The 19,364-nt window shown below is 35.7% G+C and overlaps 1 protein-coding gene across 1 annotated transcript in view; it reads left to right on the forward strand.

Moving 5' to 3' along the window:
- The window catches only part of LOC129257042 (uncharacterized), a 44,457-nt gene that overhangs the window by 21,517 nt on the left and 3,576 nt on the right, over positions 1-19,364 (forward strand). Inside the window, exons 6-19 of the mRNA XM_064097344.1 lie at positions 1,284-1,451; positions 2,043-3,232; positions 6,566-6,697; positions 7,265-7,404; positions 7,702-7,885; positions 8,353-8,453; positions 8,822-8,999; positions 11,438-11,592; positions 13,868-13,940; positions 14,528-14,816; positions 15,066-15,278; positions 16,234-16,934; positions 17,257-17,450; positions 18,969-19,101. Coding sequence (XP_063953414.1) covers positions 1,284-1,451; positions 2,043-3,232; positions 6,566-6,697; positions 7,265-7,404; positions 7,702-7,885; positions 8,353-8,453; positions 8,822-8,999; positions 11,438-11,592; positions 13,868-13,940; positions 14,528-14,816; positions 15,066-15,278; positions 16,234-16,934; positions 17,257-17,450; positions 18,969-19,101 — 3,851 coding nt within the window. The remainder of the gene's footprint in view (positions 1-1,283; positions 1,452-2,042; positions 3,233-6,565; positions 6,698-7,264; positions 7,405-7,701; positions 7,886-8,352; positions 8,454-8,821; positions 9,000-11,437; positions 11,593-13,867; positions 13,941-14,527; positions 14,817-15,065; positions 15,279-16,233; positions 16,935-17,256; positions 17,451-18,968; positions 19,102-19,364) is intronic.

Genomic DNA, 19,364 nt, shown 5'->3' on the forward strand with positions numbered 1-19,364 from the left:
TATACCATCTAATATTCCCATCTTACAAAAGTGGGCCTGTGAAAATTTTTCAGCAATTGATTCTTGTTAAATTTAAATTTTGAATTTTTTGACACGTAATGCCCTTCCTTGGTGATATTCTTTATTCTTATATTTCATGATTTATGTATGATAAATGGTTTATATCAATTGCCTCCACCCCCTTCTGATATTTCAAGTGGTGGAAAAAGGAAAAAAGAGGAGAAAAAAGGGAAGATAGAAAGAAGAAGATTTCAAAAATGAGAGTTCAGTGCAGTTTAACTCTATAATAACCACTCTGATTGAAAGGAGACAAAAATATGAGGTCAGCTCCAGGTCATCTCCCCCCCCCCTATTACAGTGTCCTTGCATCACCACTGCTTATATTGGAACCAGTCTGTACAGACAGGTTCAGACTCCACATTAGAGTCATTTTTGTCACGCCCACCAGAGGTGAAGGCAAGACTAAGGGATCCAAATGTCGTCCGTCCGTCACAAACCTTATGACACATAACTCCGCAACCGTAAGTCACTTTTCAACCAAACTTGGATGGTAGATGGACATGGGGGACCTGCATGTTATGCTGCATTTGGAGGACACATGGTAAGGTCAAAGGTAATTTTTAGGTCAACGTTAAAGTTTACATGCAAGACTCTCTAAAGACACCTAACTCCGCAACCGTAAGTCACTTTTCAACCAAACTTGGATGGTAGATGGACTTGGGGGACCTGCATGTTATGCTCCAGTCGGAGGACACATGGTAAGGTCAAAGGTAATTTTTAGGTCAACGTTAAAGTTTACATGCAAGACTCTCTAAAGACACCTAACTCCGCAACCGTAAGTCACTTTTCAACCAAACTTGGATGGTAGATGGACTTGGGGGACCTGCATGTTATGCTCCAGTCGGAGGTCACATAGTAAGGTCAAAGGTAATTTTCAGGTCAACGTTAAAGTTTACATGCAAGACTCTCGTATGACACCTAACTCCGCAACCATAAGTCACTTTTCAACCAAACTTGGATGGTTGATGTACTTAGGGGACCTGCATCCTAGGCTGCAGTCGGAGGACACATGGTAAGGTCAAAGATTATTTTCAAGTCAACATTAAAGTTTACGTGCAAGACTCTTATGACAAGTGTTATTCCATCCCAGTCATTTCACAATGAAGTTTCGATACAATTCTCTTGCGTGCCCTAGCAAATCACGATATTTCTGGTTGTTTTCATAAGTGGGCGAGACACAAAATCGCTTTTGCCTTGTATTGACTGGTCTATATTGCCTGTAGGTTCAGAATCATCAGGAGATGATGGAGATTGGGAGGGAGAGCAGAAGCAGGGCTGGTGGCTTTTAGACCCTCTCCCAGGGGAGGATGAAGATTGGAAGGAGATGACACCCCTCCAGGGAAAGATGGGAGGTGGATACTATGAGGATTTCAGAAAATTAGAAGAAAAAGGTACAATAATTGAACATGAATGTTCACTTAAGAATATATTCAATGTTAAAGATTTAATGATATGATAGTTTGATAATTTAATGAATAAATACAATTAGAATAAATGAATAAATAGATAATAGATATGTAGTAATATTAATGAAATTAATATATTAGTATTTCATATAGAAGGGTAAACATAATAGATCAATATTAGTTTTAGAAATGTAATTATTGAACCACTAACTTTATGAATTTAATTTAACATCAATGTCATATCTATATGAATAAGGAATTAACAGTTTTGTTTTTATGTCATGTCATGAACATAGTCATCAGAGTTTGTAATGTTAACTAACATATTGTTTAAGTGACTTATCCGGGGTTCTAAGTGATCAATTGCATTTGCAATATTCCTACTAATTGATTTATTATGTTATTAGTGCAATGAATGAACAACTCTGTAATTGAACCTTTCATATCAGTGTATGATATTAAACAATTCTTGGAATTTCCCTCCCATTAAAATCAACTCAATCGATAAATACTATGTGTAAATGTGGTTACACTGAGGTTGTTGTATTTCTGTTGCTTTTCTCACATGAAATACAGATAAAAAAGATCCTGAGGAAACTCAGAAGAAACTAGTGTTCACAAGCCCTTCCACTGCTGGCAATAAAACAGAAAAGGAAGTGAATGCATTGCCTATGAAGAAAGATGAGGGAAATCTGATGAAAGTACCGAAAACAAGCCCTACCATGTTTGCCAGTGTAATTGAAGAGGAACAGAATGAATCTTCTCCAAAGAAAGATGACACAATTCAAAAGAAGTTGGTATTTACAAGTACTCCTTCCCTTGGAACAGAAAATGTGAAGACTTCCCCACCAAAGAATGATAGCTCCACTCCTTGGAACTGGGAAGAGTCTGCCATTGCTCAAGAAGCAGAGGCAGGATTGAGACGAGAGTCTGTGCTAACCAATAACACGAAGCAGTCGGGTCATTCTCCTGTATCACTCAGTAGGGAGAATAATATGAATGCTGCTAGATCATGGCCGTCAGATGTCAAGGGACCAACAGATATGAAGTCTTTGGGAGAGAAGAGCGATAGCAGTAGCCAGGAAGAGGAGTATGATGGACGGAGTACTGAGATGGTTTATCGGTCTGGGTCTCTTCATCAGGCAGAAGATGATGTTATCATCCTTGAGGACATTGAGGTTAGTGGTACAGAAGAGGAGATTCGTAAAGCTGTAGATGGTACAGATAGTGCCGAGGATAAGAGTGATATCTTCACAGATGCTCTGGGCAGTGGCCAAGAGGATGCAGATAAAGTAGATGAAGATGAGCAAAGACCAGAAAACTACATTGAAGATGATGTGGAAACAGGTAACATAAAGGAAGATGCTGACAAAAAGGACATGATGTCTGATATGATTTCCAAAGTGATCAATCTTGCAATCTCCAAGGTCACCAGCTCCCAACTTGAAGGTACTGGCAATCAAGAAACTGACCAAACCACTGATCAAGAGACAGACCAAAACATACCCATTTGTAGTAATATTTCCATAAGTGCGGAAGAAGAGGGTGTGTCATTCAGTCGCACGGAATCGGGATCATCAAAATCAGTTAGGAGTGTTGGTGTTGAAACACCAAAACCTCAACAATCACACAAAGCAATGTGTACCAGGGAAATCAAAACACGAAGCAGCAAAGTCAACACCATTACTGTGTCTACTATCAACAGACGTGTGGGAACAGGAGAGGATCCAAGAATAGAAGAACTTACACGTGATTTGGAAAAAGAGGTAGGTTTCCAATTCCATGAAAAAGTCTTGATAAAAAAAAATCCTGTGATATTGTTGGAAGGAGCATATTGCTTTAAAAAGTGCTGATGGCTGTTGGAGATGTTGTCAATGTTATAATCTGTTAAACCTTGACTTTATTGGCTGTTGAGCAATGTTACCATGGCAGTTACCATTAATGGCATAGTTTTGACTTTCCACTGTTGAGTTCATAGTGCAACATCATCAGTATATGCTTATTTCACATCTTCATTAGATTTCAACAAGAACCCACACAAGTACAGGCCTTTTTAGTATTTACATGTGCAGTCCAGATGTATTTCTATAGGTTTCATATTACTTAGTACTAAAGTGATGATAATGTGTTGATGTTGTATAAGATTGCCTGATATAGCAGCAAAACTCCCTCTTTGATATTGATTTAATAACACCTTGCTGTAAAGCTTATCTGTTTCCATACAAAATTCAGTTATATTTGTGGCATATTTATAATTCCCTTGACCTATTAATGAAAGCATGGATGATGCTCAGTTTACCTGATATAGCATCAATATAATCTTAACGCCAACAGTTAGGAGAGGGTGGGGTGCATCATCTCAGCATTTTTATCATGCCTGGATTTCCTCCTGTCTTGATTTTTGTAATGGACTTTTGTTCAATTTACTCCAGAAACAGTTATCACAGCTTCGAAAGCTTCAAAATGCAGCTTGGTTTGTTACATTGTCAAACAAATTCCAACATATTACCCCAATTCTGAATTCGCTGCACTGGCTCCCTATCACGGATTGGATAACTTTCAAGATTTTCTTGCGTGCCTTTCATTGCATTCATGGATCTGCTTCCCAATACAATCTTTTATTAATCTATGTTCAACATCTCGTTTGCTTGAGGTTCCAAAAGTTTAAAAAACTTGGGGGGGGGGGGGGGAGATCCTTTGCTCATGCGTGCCCCATACTATGGAACAGAATTCCTAAAGACATCAAAAATTGTATCTCTGTTGGGTCTTTTAAAAATGTTCTTATTTTTCTTAAAACCTTCTTTTTTACTTCTTAATTTCTTTATGCATCTTGAGCACTCAACAGAGTGGATTTGGCGCTTTATAAGTCACATGTATTATTATGATTATTTTTTAGATAAAATAAAATGAAGAGGTCTGAACCATTTCTTTTTTATGATAATTTGTTTTTAAGTCGTGCACAAGTTTTTGTGAAGCATGGATGCACAGATACAAAATCACTAGCATAACCCAATATTGCTCATAAACGTGATTTCATGTACAAATGCAGTGGAAAGTCTTTATTTTGCAAAAATTCATAAGTTTTACTTCCAGTGATTAATGTCAGTTAATTTGATTTTTTTTTATAATCGGAAAAGTATTGAAGACAACTGAAAATTTCAATAAAAAAAAGAGAAGTATAAAAATACAGAAGAAAGTTTATAAAAAAAAACAAAAAAAACATTTTGATGCCAATTTACTATTTACTTTTCATTTGCATTCGATGAGAATCGATCCCACATAGTCTATAAAATTTTGCAGTTCAAGGGTGTTAAAGATTTACAGTTCAATTATAATTTCATGCATGAATCCTCATTTAAGTAAAGGGATGGTCCAGGCTGGAGATATTTATATCTCAATAAATAGAGTAAAATTCACAGAGCAAAATGCTGAAAATCTGATCAAAATCAGATAACAAATAACAAAGTTATTGAATTTTAAAGATTTGCATTATTCCGGTGAAACAGTTCTAGGCATGTCTTTATGAATATTCAGAAGGTGGACTGATGATGTCATATCCCCTCTTGTTCTTTTGTATTTATTATATGAAATAAGGTTTATTCAAAAATTTTCTACCAAGAACTAAAACAATTGGATTGACAACTGACTAGTGTGTATTAAGTGCATTAGTCATGTATTGCCGCAACTTATTTAATCATAATGGAGACACATCATTTACACATGTATGAAAAAATGAAACGTTTATTATTTCATGTAATAACATAAGAAAAAGGAAAGTGGGGATATGACATCATCAGCCCACCTAATGAATATTCATGATGATGTGCATATGAAGAGCTCACTTGCAAAAAGGGGTTAGGTCCAGTTTTCATCAAATTTGATTTTTATGTCACAATGTATAGATTTTTAGTAGCTCTATATTAAAGATGATACCAAAGAAAAGTTGAAATTCGTATTAAAAAGTGAACTAAAATGGCAAAGAAAAATCACTTTTTTTTTCTAAAGGGGTTACATGTAGGTCCACACAAATTTTTTTGGGAAAAGAATATCTTCAAAAATATGAAGACAGGTAGATTTCTTTTATACCCAATTTCATGTTCTCATGGTAGGGTATCATAAAAATTCAGTTTCGCATAAGAATATTGCATTATGGGAGAATTAAAAAAATGATTTTCTTGGATTGGACCTAACCCCTTTTGCAACAGAAACTCTTCTGTTAGAACTCATTTGTCAAAAGGGGTTAGGTCCATTTTTCATAAAGTAATGTTTTCTGTCTCTAAACCTCTAAATTTGTAGTCACTCTGATGATACCAAAGAAAATTTGTAATTCAAATGAAAACGTGAATGAAAGTGGCAAAGAAAAAGCAAATTTTTAATCAAAAGAGATTGGATTCATTTCAGTTTGCTTGCAAATGGGGTTAGGTCCACAATGATAATTTTTTTTAAATATATATAAAAGAATTAAAGACAGGTAGATTTCTTTTATACCCAATTTTATGTTCACATGATAGGGTAGTATATCATGACAATTTAGTTTCTCATAAGAATATTGCAATAAGTGAGAATAAAAAACAGGGTTTTTCTCGGAATGGTCCAAAGTGGACCTAACCCCTTTTGCAACTAAACTCTTCATATAACTGTTTTCACAAAATATTGATAAACTTTAAAATTCAATCACTTCGTTATTTGTTGTCCGAATTTGATGAAATTTCAGCATTTTGCTCAGTGAATTTTACTCTGTTTATTTAAATATAAATATTTTCGACCCGGACCATCCCTTTAATTCATATAGTAGAACAAATTTAAAGTATATACTTTAATAGGTGAAATTTCGATTTGCAACCTAGTAGTTTACGTCAATTTCTACCATCACACAAATTTTGTCTCAAATGCGCGATCTGCGACCTGCACCCCCCCCACTCCTTGGGACTAACAAGATCAAAATACCCTGTGACTAACATTAGGGTTGAGATGTTATTATAGATTAATACTTATTTTAGCTTCAATTTTAGTTAATTTAGTGTACTAGTTTATCCAGAGATGTCAGTACTGTTGAGAATTATAAATCCATGCAATGTCTGCAATTCCTTTAACTGAAGTCTCGCAGATGCAGACATCTTGCTGATGACTATGAAGACCTGTCTAACAAGTATGATAGACGGAAGTTGGAGTATGCATCAGAAACCAAAGAAATAAAACGCAAACTGGACCAAACTACCAGAGACTTGGCGGTAAATATTATTTGATATAGTTTGAGTTTTTTAACTCATTGAAAACAAATCATTTTATACCTTTCAAGTTAAAAGTATTTGCTAGAACTTTTTTGTGACAAAGAACTTATCAGAATCTGTAGCTTAGTAACTCTGATCATTTTTCTTATAATTTCTAAGCATTATTTTCAAATGATTTGTTTGATATAGCTTGTAATATTGTATTATCTTGGTTTTTTACAGAGACATGATTTTTTCATATGATATCTTCATTGTAAAAGACACTGGTGAAATAGTAAAAGGATTGTGGACAATGTGTGTTCTGGCACTAGGAAAAAGACATGATTAAGAAGGGAAAAATTCCTCAATTGAACTTCATATGTGGAAATATGTAACTTTTGTTTGAAACCATCTTGGGTTTGTAAGTTTTAGTACTAGTGAAGATATGTAAAATCTCTTAATTCTTAACGTTTCCAAATTGCTAATAGGCACTACATAATGTAGCTGGAATTTCTGTTGAATAAGTGAAGGATCTTAATATATTTACTTTGTTTTAAGTTCTTAATTTTCTATTAATCATGATCATAGGATTGCCAGCGCAAACTTTCAAGCAAGGGAATTGTACAGCTTGATGAATTAAGAAAGACTACCATGGAACTGAAAGATTCAGAGAGCAGACTCAATGCAGCAAAATCAAAGATTAATCGAGCTGATAAAGAAAATTACAAGTATGAAAGCTGTCTTTGTCATTGTATGTTTGGTTAAAATTTTGGATGAAATATTGCCTTGCATTATTAAGAGTACTTGTAAATTTGACAATCATTGAATTTTTTATCAGTACCTGTGTTTTATGGCCACATGTATGTCTAACATTTAGATCCCTGATGACTTTTTAATCAGTGGCCATCATTCATTAGTAATTGCCATGTTTCTTGCTTAAAGCACTGATTAGTAGGTGTACTACGGCATTTGTGCTTGTAAAATTTTAAGAAAGAAATGAAACCTGTTCGAATATCTATATGCAGTCTGACCAAAGAACTGGAGAAGACCACACGTCAGCTTTTGGACCTTGAGAAATCAGAAGCCAAGAAACAGGAGAGTGGAAGAAGCCGTAGTACGTCAACAGGTGGACTGGAACAGGAGAAAGATCTCGTCATGGAGGAAGAGAACAAGCTATTAAAGATGAGATCCAGATCTGCTGAGCAAAAGGTGTGTAGTTTCTTTGCATTGATTAGAAAGATTTAACTATAATAAGATGTATAAGGCATCTAGTTCTTGATAAATAGACCAAGGAGGATATCAAGGTTATTTTGAGTAGTTGCATCTGGTAAATACCACATGTAATATTGTGTTTTGGGTTCTCACTGTTGTAATGTCTTGAGAATTTATTGCTTTTACTCAAAGTCTGTTTATATTTATGATTCTTATCCCTTTCAATTCAAATGTAAGTGTCAATACAACTGTTAACATGTACATTACATGGGAAAGGTGGAACATCCATTGTTAGCAGTTTGTGTGACATTGTACCCCCGCCCCCACCATTCTCTTCACTAAGCAAATTAACAATATTCCTGAACATCTATCCATTTACTGTATGTCTGTGGCTTTATTATGGTCATTTCATAATTCCCAGCTGTCACAACTATTTTAAATATTTTCTGTTCCCTGTACACCAGGTATTAGAACTTCAGTACCAGTATGCAATGCAGAGTCTCAACAAAGCTCTACAAGAAAGTCAGTACATCTTTAGAATGTATGGTAACTCCCTCCTTAGTAGGTAAGTAACTAAGGACATCATCTATCATATTCACTTATGCAAATATAATTTTTCCTTTCCAAAGTCTTTATGATTTAAAAATACATTTTTGCTTTCACAGAAATGATTTTTATTCATCTATTTATTTATTTATTTATTAATGTTATTCTATTTTATTTTTCTATTCATTTATTTAGTGTCTTTATTCATTTTCGGGGGGGGGGGGGGGAGGGGTTATATGTATTGGAAATAAAGTCAGTATATTCTAATTGCATTAATTGATGTGATGTTAATATTTCTATTATTGTAGGTTTTAGATTTCAGGGTAAGAAATACTTGAATGCATGTCAGAAAAACAACTGTTTACATGATTATTTATGTTTATTCAGCTCTCATCGTGAGCTGTTGCGTATGAAGTGGATGGATTATCAGATGTACATCAAGGAGAAGACTGATGAAGTTGCCACATCTTATTATAGCTCCCTCAAAGCTCTTCATCAAGAAGTTCCATTAGCCGACATCCCATCACTAAAAACCCAACATGTTGAGACATTCAATCCATACAAGGTATATATGAAGAAACATTTTTTGTAATTCCCATTCCACTTTGAAAGCTAACTATAGTCCACATGTATCGCAATGTAATTATTGTTTGACAGGTGTAAAAAATATGTTATGTGTGAAATATACTGCTGAGTGCAAAACTAGGTGTGTAAATATTCTTTGCCTATTTCTATACTAAACTCCTCAAAAAAGGTTTGAAAATCTGATCAATAATCCCTCATCGGTTTTAGTAAATATCAATGTCTGATTAATATCAATGAATATATAATTTAATTCTCTTTAAAATGATACCCTACATGATATGATAATGGTTCACATGAAGGTGCAGTGCCTTGAAATGTGGGGCATGGTCAAAATTAAAAAGTTGCAAAATGACACAATATTGAAAGTCACTGTTGTTTTTTCCGTGGTGATGAGTAAGTTTCTCAGCGGTTTCTTTTAATTGTTTTCATGCACCTTTACATCAACATTAACATGGAATCAAACACACCTCTGCACAATCAAACACATAACAAACATGCGTGGGTATTTCAAACCACGACTCAAACCATGTTATCTCACAGAACCATCACTACATAACCACAACAAAACATAAAAATGAAGAAGCAGGGGCTTGATGTGAATGGATTTTGATCTCTATGACACAGACAATAGAATCATGTTCTGTATTGACCCTTCATGACTATTTCTACTCGTTTTGCAGCTTTTCAATTCAGACCTCATCCAACACTTATGAGTCCTGCTCTTTTCGTGATGGCATGATCATAACAAGCATGGTATCATTTTAAAGAGAATTAAATGATCTTTTGAATGATGTCAAATATGCATTGTGTAAAATTAGGAGAAATTAATGGGCAAACTCAGATTTCCAAACTTTTTTTGAGGGGTTTACTTCTAGCATAGAGCTTGAATCTTTCTTACTCTCTCTTGCTCATTGTCTCCTCTTTTCTTTGCATAGCTTATGCGATGAATGATTTTTTTTTTGTGCGCAAGTAATTCGTAATTTATTATTTGATATTTTTGCTTGCATCTCTGCCTGGGTTTTTTTCTTCTTTTTTTTTTGTCCATCAGATTTAGCGGTTTCTACATTTCAGATGCTTTAGTTTGGTAGACAATGTTTATTCATAGATGTTTTAAATCAAAACTTGGAAAAGGTTTATTAAAAAATTATTCTGTGATACAGGGGTTTGAGAGTTAAGCTTTTTTCAGCTTTGTGTGTACTTTGTACAAAATATAGGAGCTTTATTTTTGCTAACCTAGCATTTTAATTTGTAGTCGGTCACTCACACCTCAATGGAAAGCTGATGAGGAGTCTTTTTTTCTTCTTTTTTTACACATTCTCATTAGATCTTGGCAAAAATATATTGTAATTATTTCCATACATAGTAAGGATTTGATAATAATTTACACTAGAAGCCGTCCAATATCAAATAACTGAGAATTCCATGTCGTTCCATATTTTCAGCAATTCTTTCTGTTAAAAAATAACAGCTTTGATTAACTTAATTTTCTAAAACGTGATCATTTCTTTCTTGAAACGTGATATCGTGCTTTATATTGATCTTAAACCTGGTGTGGATTTATATCAAAAGCTTATATTGACTCTAGAATTCTGTTCATTTGACCACTTTCAACATGAATTATTTGAATTTTGTATCAGTTGCAACTTATTTGATTGATTATCATTTTCTTCTTTTCTGATTGCCATGTCTAATATCTAATATGTGTGCAGTGTCTCAGTTGAATCTTGTATAAAGTTTTGGTAAAAATAATGATGTATTTTCAAAGGTAGAATTCCTCTTCATATAAAATAAAGGTTGAATCATAAAACACGTGTTTTTACAAAGGTAGATTTTGAAACATGGGTAAAACCTCGAAATGTCAAATATACCTTGTAAAGAGTTTTGTTGTCACTTTGGTGTACAACCATTTCTCAAGCATAGAATAGACCAAATATTGCAGGATACAGTATTTGTATATACATGTAGCTATACAAGCACTAAATCATTAAGATGAGTACTTCAAGGAATCATTTGCGATGATCGGGGAAGAGGAGGGGGGAGACACCTCCCCCCCCCTCAATTTTCAAATTTTGTACAGGAGCCTATGGGAGAAGGCTGTCTCCCCCATGGGCTGCCCCCCAGATGGACAAGAAATCACTGCCTTTGGAAATGATAACATTGCACACAAAGGGTCCTAAAATATGACTATAATATTAACATTTTCTTGAATATTCATTGAAAGATTTATATAATGGTCACAATACAGTAATTTTGTAAGATTTAATTGTTTGAACAAAAATTCGATATAATTCACACATTTGAACATTTACCAAAGCTTTATACAGGTTTCATGCTTCATATAATCTAATGCATGCAGTGCTTTGTAATGAACACATTTTATTTGTGTGCTTGCTTGCTTGTAAATATTTTCTTTGCCAGCAATCACCAGTAAAGGCTGGTGAGTTTGGCTACATCAATCCTGTTGTAACTGGCTTGGCTACACCATCCCAGACCACCCTCTCTATGCCTGTTGTACACCCTGGAGTGATGGGTGCTGGAGTGGTAAATCCCTCTATCCCTGTGGCCCCTACCAGGTTGGTATAAGGGTGAAATAATTACATGACATTTTCTCCCGTGTTGATTGCTCCCATCGAAATATCTAACACTACAAAGCTTAATGTCCTTCTAAATTGTTTAACCCTAACACAATCCTTACCCAGTATCTTACAAGAAACTAAGATGGAAGCAATTGTCACAGGAACAAAACTTTAATCATCTTGTGAAGCATGTGTTTCTTGTCAATCTAATCAATTGTATTTTATTGGTAAGCAAAATGTATTTGGCAATTTCAATTTGCATTAATTTATTTTAATTTTTGAAATTAGTTTGACATTCTTATATCCAGGGGCTTAGAAGCCAACACTTGTAATGCAGGGATGCCACTTTTCCGTCTTTATACAGAATTCCGGCTTTTTCCCTGCTATCTATCTTATTTCCGTATTTCCGACTTTCCCTGTTTTCTGTGTATTAACAAAAATCAGAAAGTCCTCCTCCCCCTCTCTCTCTCGATTGCGATGCATGTCGATCGACCGAGTGAGAGATAGTTGCTATTATACAGTACATAATTTATAAACGCGCGCACTACCCACTACGTTCATTGAGTTATGCTTTTATCAAGGCTTTCAGATTAGAATTTTCGATATCCTGGCCAATCAATGCAAGCGACAAGTTCCGAACGCACGCACATGGACAAGCGCAAAGCAGCGGCACGAATCGCGATATATAGCGACTGGAAATATGTCTGTGAGGATGATAATGTCATCCAAGATGGCAACTTACGATGACCAACAAAAGGATCGAGGATGACTATGTTTTGAACATCATTTGAAAGGAATTAGCGGTAACTGCGGTCTAATGTATGATGTTTCTGAATTTTATATATTTTCTCACATAGCTCTGCAACCGTAAGTCACTTTTATACCAAACTTGGGTTGTAGGTGTACTTAGGAGACCTGCATATTATTGTGGTCGGAGATCACGTGGTAAGGTCAAAGTTCATTTTGAGGTCAACATTAAAGTTTACGTGCTAGACTCTTATGACAAATGTTATTCCATCCCAGTTATTTCACAATGAAGTTTTGATACAAATCTGTTTCATGCCCTCTCAAATCACGATATTTCTGGTTATTTTCATAACTGGGCGAGACACAAAATCGCTTATGCCTCAATTGTTCATCGTGTGTAGGTAGTGGTTTGTGAGGATTTGCATGCCTACAGGCAACAGAAGAATTTCTCGTTTGCGAACTCTGACCCATACTCTGCCTTTTCTTACTCTTTATATTCTTTTACTTTGTATGGATATATTTTAAATTCAAATTTAGTTAGAAAATGAATAGCTCCTCTTCTGCTAATGAACATGCATAAACAAAACAAATAATGTAGTGAAACTGAAGGGAAACACCAGTTGCAACCTCCTACTCAAATCAGAAAGGAAAGCGAATGAAAATACTTGACCCAACTACAGTCAAGTTCTTTAAAATCTGCTTTAACTATGTGTCTTTTTTTTTTTTTTAAGTTCTGGTGGCCCATCAATGGTATCCCATTGTTGTACATGGTTAGATCCAGGCTGGTCACAACAGGACTCCACTACACCATTCTAAACTTACTCCACCTCAGTTGACACATTTATGTTACACTGTAATACATCAAGCTCAGGGAAAGGGTCATCATTTCAGATCAAATATGAGAAATGATGTCTAATATTTTGCATTGCAATGAAAATTGTATTCACATATAGGTTTACATGTATTTTTTGTAAAGTAAATGATTGAGGGTTATTCATATTTCATAAATATAAATAAAACATAAATGATATTTACTTGATAATTCATGGAAATTGAACTTAAATAAGGATACACATTGGTTTGAGATTCACCATCTCCCACGATCTATACAATGTTGCAGTACTCACAGAAGCAACTGTGGGAATGCCTTTGGATGGTGTATGTGGTTCCAAGTGCTTTGACACTGAGTAAACATAGATCCTACTACAAATTTCACTTGTCTGTCTGGCTCTTTTCAGTTTATCTCTCCAGAATCTTTAAACTGAATGTCCTCTTGATTTTCTCTTTGACGTAATGCATACCCCACCCCCCCTTGCCAACAGTAGATAAGTTTTACTGTTAATGAATAAATTCCAAAATTCATGACGTTTTGAAATTCAGATAATTGCCACCTGTTATATTTCACTCACCAGGTATCTTAACCATGCCTGTCAATGTGATATTGATTGTTACATCTCGGTCTCATAGGTATAACATAAAACCATAAAATTTACTGTTTTGAACTATTTTTGCTCTGTTTTAACAGTGTACCTACCAAAGTTCCCCCAGGTCTTGCAGGAGCTGCAACCCAAGCTCCACCAGGACTCTCTAATGCACAGGTAAAGAGAAGCTAAATGATGATGGTACTCATAACGACTATGATAAAGATGATTGGTGGCGGTAACTGTGATGTTGGTGACAAAGATGGCAATAATGGAAATGAAGGAGATTTTGAAAAACTGTTGGTGATGGTGGTGATTGATCGTAATGATATCAATGATGATGGGAGGGGGGGGGGTGATGTAGATGATGATTGTGGTAGGGGGTGATGATCATTATGATCATCTTTATGCCTAAATAAAATGATTTTAAGGAAGGCAAAAAAAGGTGGAAAAGGAGAAAGTGAAAAGGAAAGAAAAGGAACATGTTGGAGGAAAATAGAAAGTAAGACAGAATCTGATAATATGCATTAATGTATATTTATGAGCCAGGATGATGTCTCCATTCTGTGATTCTTTTCATTCAGTGTATAAGGTTAAAGGGTGAAAATCTCAAAATATTTGAGGCAATTCACACCTTCAATTCACAAAAAAAAAATTTTAATTGAAAATTATTCTTAATTCTTATATGAATAATTGCTGAGCATTCTTAAAATCTAATATCTGACTTGCCTTTCCTTTCTTCCTTCTTGATACTAAATGTTCAGGTTTCTGCAGGTAATGATCTCTCTATGACCTACATGCAAGCTCAGACCCAGAGAGGTGCCCCTGGGAAAGTATCAAGGAGGGTACCACGTAAGGCTCCTAAGGCACTCCTAGCAGCAAACTTCATGTCCTCTCTTCAACATACCACCAAAGTGTATGGCAGTGGAGCTGCAGTAACTCCTAGTCAACCACAGTTTGACAGGACGACTGGTGGGCATGATTTGGGTTCGCAAAGTCAAGTTCATGATTGGTTGGATAATATGGATACAGATAGCACTCCACAGAATCAAGGTAAACTTATTCTCTTTGTTTTTTTCTTATTGTAATAATTAAGCTGTTGAGTCATGGGAACATTCCCTTGACAATTATGTAGCTCTCATGGAAACTGTGTAATTAATACTATTATATTTAGAAAATAGTCGATGTTTACCTGAAACAGCATCAAAGCTTCATTATCTTGTATCTCAAACCTAAATTTTAGGCAGTTATAACCTATAAATTTCCATCTTTTCTCTCAAAAAACTTATTTAAAACATGCAGTGAGCGCTCCAACATCAAACGTACAACGACGACCAGCAGCCCAAAGTCTTACGGAACCCCAGATCCCTACCCCAATGGATATCACTGGCACACAGCAGCCAGAAGGTATGGACACCCGTACTACCAGTGTACCAGACCAAGTGATGATGGCCCCAACGAGTGGCATGACCAGACCTGCTGGTATTGGGCGTGGTAAACCTCGCTCCACTTCAGGTATGGAAAGATTAAAAAAGGGAATACTAGTAGTTCTTACTCAGCAGTTCACACATTAAGGGCAGCTGAAATTTCAGTATGCAGGCTATTGCCTAGATTAGTGAAGCAATGCATTTTTAATTCAATCAAATTTCTTGAGGATTTTGTTGGTTGCTTTTCATATCATTCACAGATCAGCACCACAATACAGTCTCTCCTTTATCAATTACTACAGACCAAGCAGGTCTTTGCGCTCATCCACTTCTGGCTACCTTGTTATTCCAAAAGTTTCAAAAACTTTGGGGGAAAGATCATTTGCCTATGCATGCCCCATTTTGTGGTATAGCCTTCCTGAAGACATTAAAAAAAATGCACCTCTATCAAGACTTAAAAATCTTCTGAAAACTCTTTTATTTAACTCTTAGCTCTTTATGGGCCTTGAGCGCTCTTACAGAGTGGACTTGGTGCTTCACAAGTCACATTATTATTATTGTTATTAAGCATGATATTCTATCATTTTCAATTTTGGATAAAAATAGTAACCAATATATCGAGACATTTTATTTCCTTGAGGACAGCATATTGTCTTTGTAAACTTCTTTTGAGAAAACAATCATTATTTCATTATGACGCCAAGGCTCATGTTAGGATGCCATTAGTCAGTCTGCATAATATTTACTAATATTTGTTTTTAAGCCATAGCCCGGAGTTATTTGTTGTGAGGTAACCAAAAAAGAAAATAATAATAATTTCCTACCTCTTCAACATCTCACTGCTTATAATCCATTGATATTGTGCACTAAATATTGCTGCGATTTGTGTTGCTGCACCTTATTTGAACTAGTCATTAAAAATGATGTGTAGTTATTTGACAAATAACTGTACAGGAAATTAGATCTGTATATGTGTAGTTTTGTAGTTTGATTTGGCTTGTTTCTTTCATCTTTTGTAAATCAATGAGTAATTTTCCTTTCAGGAATGAGCACACAGCCTCCTGTATTCCCTACTATGGAGTCACACAGAGGTCCTGTTGAGGCTATGGATGTTGGTGTGAGATCAAAGACTCCCGAGTTACCAGATGCTGCCCCAATATTGAGTGATACTGCTACCTCCACCAGTAGGGCATCCTCCATCTCCAACTCCCGTTCTGCATCGCCGTTGCTCACCTCCCAGCTACCAGGAGTCATGGAACGCCTTTCCCGTCCATCTGGATCCAAGCAGGCCTCCACTGCAGGGAGCTTCTCCAAGTTTACCTTCCAAGCAGCTGGAGTAATGGAGCGTTTGTCCCGTCCGCCTGGATCAAGGCGTGAATCTCCTGCTGGAGCTGTGGCAGGAGCCAATGCACAAACAGAATCTGCTTCCAGACCACGTCCCTCCAGTGCAGGAGATGCTCTGCTTGAATCCCAAGGGAGCACCAATGCTGCCAAGGTCAGATCTGTAAGCCTTGGAGGAGGAGCAGGAGCAGGAAGTTTGCAATCATCAAATGTACCTTCTACTGGTCAGGAACTTGCCCAGCAAGCCACCTCTGCCAAGAAAGATGACTCCCAAGGTGGTGGCACAGGTAGTATGCCTCGATTCCGATCTCGTCAGCTGAGGATGCCGTATCATCGCGGTGCTGAAGAGGAGCAGAGTGGAGGAGCATCAAGTGAAGGCAGTGGTGAAAGATGGACTACAAAGGTACTACTTGTCTTTGCCTAAATTTCTTTTTATTACGACATATATTTAGCAGTAATTGGTAAAAGAATGAAGGCAAGCTATGAAATGGACATGACAACCCTGATTTATAAGTTTGACATTCAATAGAATAATTGAAGGTGGAAAATGAGTTACAAAGAAGTCAAGGACATTATCCTCAGTTGCTACATACATCTACACAATATCCATTATGTTTGTATAAAAAATTATTTCATATTTATGTGAGATATACTATATAAGAATCTTTGATGAAGACCAATAAAGACACTAAAGAAAACCCCAATTTTTGTATTAATCTTTCTAGATCAACAAGCGCAAGCGTAGAGCTCTGAATCTTGTTGAACAGCAGACACAATTGATCAAAGAATACCGTCACCTGACCGGGTCACGTGACACCAAACCAAGTGAACCACCCCAGGGCATTAGTCAACCTCAAAAGCAGGGTTCGTTGGATAAACTGGTCTCCTATCTCTCTAAGCAGTTCAAAAATATGACCAGGTAGGTTGATAGCAATGGTAGTATGTTATGACTTCATTTTATTATCTTTTTAGATACATTCATGTGTAAATTAATATATATGAATTGTTTTTATAGAATTTAGAACACATGTATTTTGTAGAGTTTGTGTCAATGAATATTTACAAATTGTTTTCATGGAATATAGAAGAACTAATAGAACACACAGATTTTATAGAATTCACGTGTTAATGAATATATAGGGGAAGGCGGGGTAAGTTGTGACTCTTTTTGCATTTTGCATTTTAGAATTGATATGAATAATAATATTGTAGAAATAAGTACCTTGCCTTTAAGTTTGATTCTTGGGAAATATTTTTCACCTATATATAACTTTCTACCCCCACACTGAAAGTCATTGTGACTTAAAAAAAAACGAGGTCAAATGGCTCAACTTGCCCCATCTGTGGGGTAAGTTGAGCCACAAAAACTATGTACAAAATGTATGTAGGAAGAACCAGCATGTCAATTTTTTATTTAAAGTCTTTTCACTTGCTAATTCTCTATAAATACTAACATCCTCTAAAAGTAAAATATCTGTCACGTGGTTTTGCTCCTTTCTGCCTGCATATCAATGGCTTTTTAAAGATTGTTTGTTTATTATACATTACCATAAGAATTACCATGGCTCAACTTGCCCCATGTTGGTTGGCTCAACTTACCCCAGTCCGAACTTCATGCAATATTTTCACATCCACACATTTCTTATGCATCCATCATGTAAAAGACTATGACAAGAATGAGAATCCATACCTGGACTAACAATATTGTTCTTATTTCTTTATTATATTTAAAGACGTGTGTGGGTAAAAAGCACTGATCTATTTCACACCCTTTTCTACTTTTTGGGCTGAAATTTGTATTTTTCCCTCTAAAAAAGTACTTTTTGTTTTGAAGTTTAAAACAATGTGGTGGGGTTAAGGGTTATGTAATGGGTCATCAATACATTACACCACCATAATGTCTTATTCATTATTGGCCTGTGGGTGGTGGCTCAACTTGCCCCTGTGCTCAACTGACCCCGCCTTCCCCTACAAATTGTTTTTATAGAAGTTGGGTAAATTTATCCTGTTAATTTATGGAGAATGCAGATTTCTCTTTGTATGAATTTGCATGCTTCTTTTAATTTCATATGAAATTTCTACAAAAATATCAGTGATATGAAAAGACAACTTTAATTGGGTACTCAGGGCTTGAAATGACAGGAGATGAATTAATAGAGTAGAAATAAACTAGCAAAATGCTATAAAAAAAATTATTAAAATTGGCTGGAAGAAAAAAGTTATACCATACATATCATGATAACCTGCATAAGACATTCACTAAAATGATGCAAAGTGTTCAGATTGAATGACTTTTTTTTCGTCCGATTGTGATGAAATTTTTAGTGTTTTGCTTGTTAATTATTAAATCAATATTATTTTTTTGCCTGGAAGACCCAGTTGAGGCAGGTTTGACTGCATTGGTTATTGTATCACTGCTATTTGTCTTCTACTCCAGGAAAGAGCTAACGGATTCCATCCTACAGGTTCGTTTGGATCATAACGGAAGTCTCAGTGGTATTGCCATGGGGACAATCATCTCAGAAGCTAGCAGTTACCTCACCCGAGCAGAAAAGAAGAAGAAGAGAAAGGTTTGTTTTTTATCTCTTGTTATATAGGTTTCATCTGAAATCTTGCACTTACTCAAGGGGTATTTTTTAATTTGATAGTGTTTTGGGTTTGGATAGCTGTGTGTGGTAATGTATTGAAGAGGGAATGATATATCTTGCTTTATAATCATACTAATCATACCCCCTTGGATTTTGGTCGCTGACTGCAGGGTATCGACAATTTTTTTTAATGGAGCTGTTTTGGGTTTATGTACACTTAACAAAGTGTTGTATTACTTCAGAGT

Source organism: Lytechinus pictus, chromosome 3 (assembly GCF_037042905.1).
Source record: "Lytechinus pictus isolate F3 Inbred chromosome 3, Lp3.0, whole genome shotgun sequence".
Taxonomy (NCBI): Eukaryota; Metazoa; Echinodermata; class Echinoidea; order Temnopleuroida; family Toxopneustidae; genus Lytechinus; species Lytechinus pictus.